This window comes from Silurus aristotelis (genome assembly GCF_946808225.1).
Source record: "Silurus aristotelis genome assembly, chromosome: 16".
NCBI classification, from domain to species: domain Eukaryota; kingdom Metazoa; phylum Chordata; class Actinopteri; order Siluriformes; family Siluridae; genus Silurus; species Silurus aristotelis.
Genome location: NC_139589.1, coordinates 25594186 through 25594600, shown reverse-complemented (window position 1 = coordinate 25594600; position 415 = coordinate 25594186). Strand labels below are relative to the sequence as shown.

The 415-nt window shown below is 30.4% G+C and overlaps 1 protein-coding gene across 2 annotated transcripts in view; it reads left to right on the top strand.

The window, feature by feature from the left end:
- Positions 1-415, top strand: part of faxdc2 (fatty acid hydroxylase domain containing 2) — a 9731-nt gene extending 9316 nt beyond the window's left edge. The window contains exons 9-10 of one of the 2 annotated variants that reach the window (XM_083565536.1): positions 1-14; positions 60-415. The exon at positions 1-14 is cut by the window's left edge and continues 172 nt beyond it. In XM_083565536.1, coding sequence (XP_083421662.1) covers positions 1-14; positions 60-72 — 27 coding nt within the window. In that variant the 3' untranslated portion in view covers positions 73-415. The other variant, XM_083565537.1, reaches the window with a different exon arrangement.

The window sequence follows — 415 nt, the reverse complement described above, 5'->3', positions numbered from 1 at the left end:
CGCCCAAGAAACAAGTGACATCACAACCCAGGACACGCCCAAGAAACAAGTGAGGCAAGGGAACTTCACTAAGGGGAAGTGGAAATGGAGCATCACATTCCACAATATAACACTGGAAAGGGTGTCATTTTTTAGATCCTGCATCAGTAATTTAATGTAATAAGAAGAAGAACTAATGATAGTTTTTTTAAATATTCTTGTAAATTCTATGCCGGTGTTTATGCTTCGCAAATATATTTAAATGATTATAAATATCTTTAAAAAAAAATAAAAACGTTTTATTCTGTTAGTGTTTTATTTGCTGTTTCATCCACAACTTTCCCTAAAATCAGCACTTCCTTTTTGTTCATTTATTTAATAATGAAAATGACAAAACATGTAATCAAATAAATAAAATCTTAACATGATTATACAA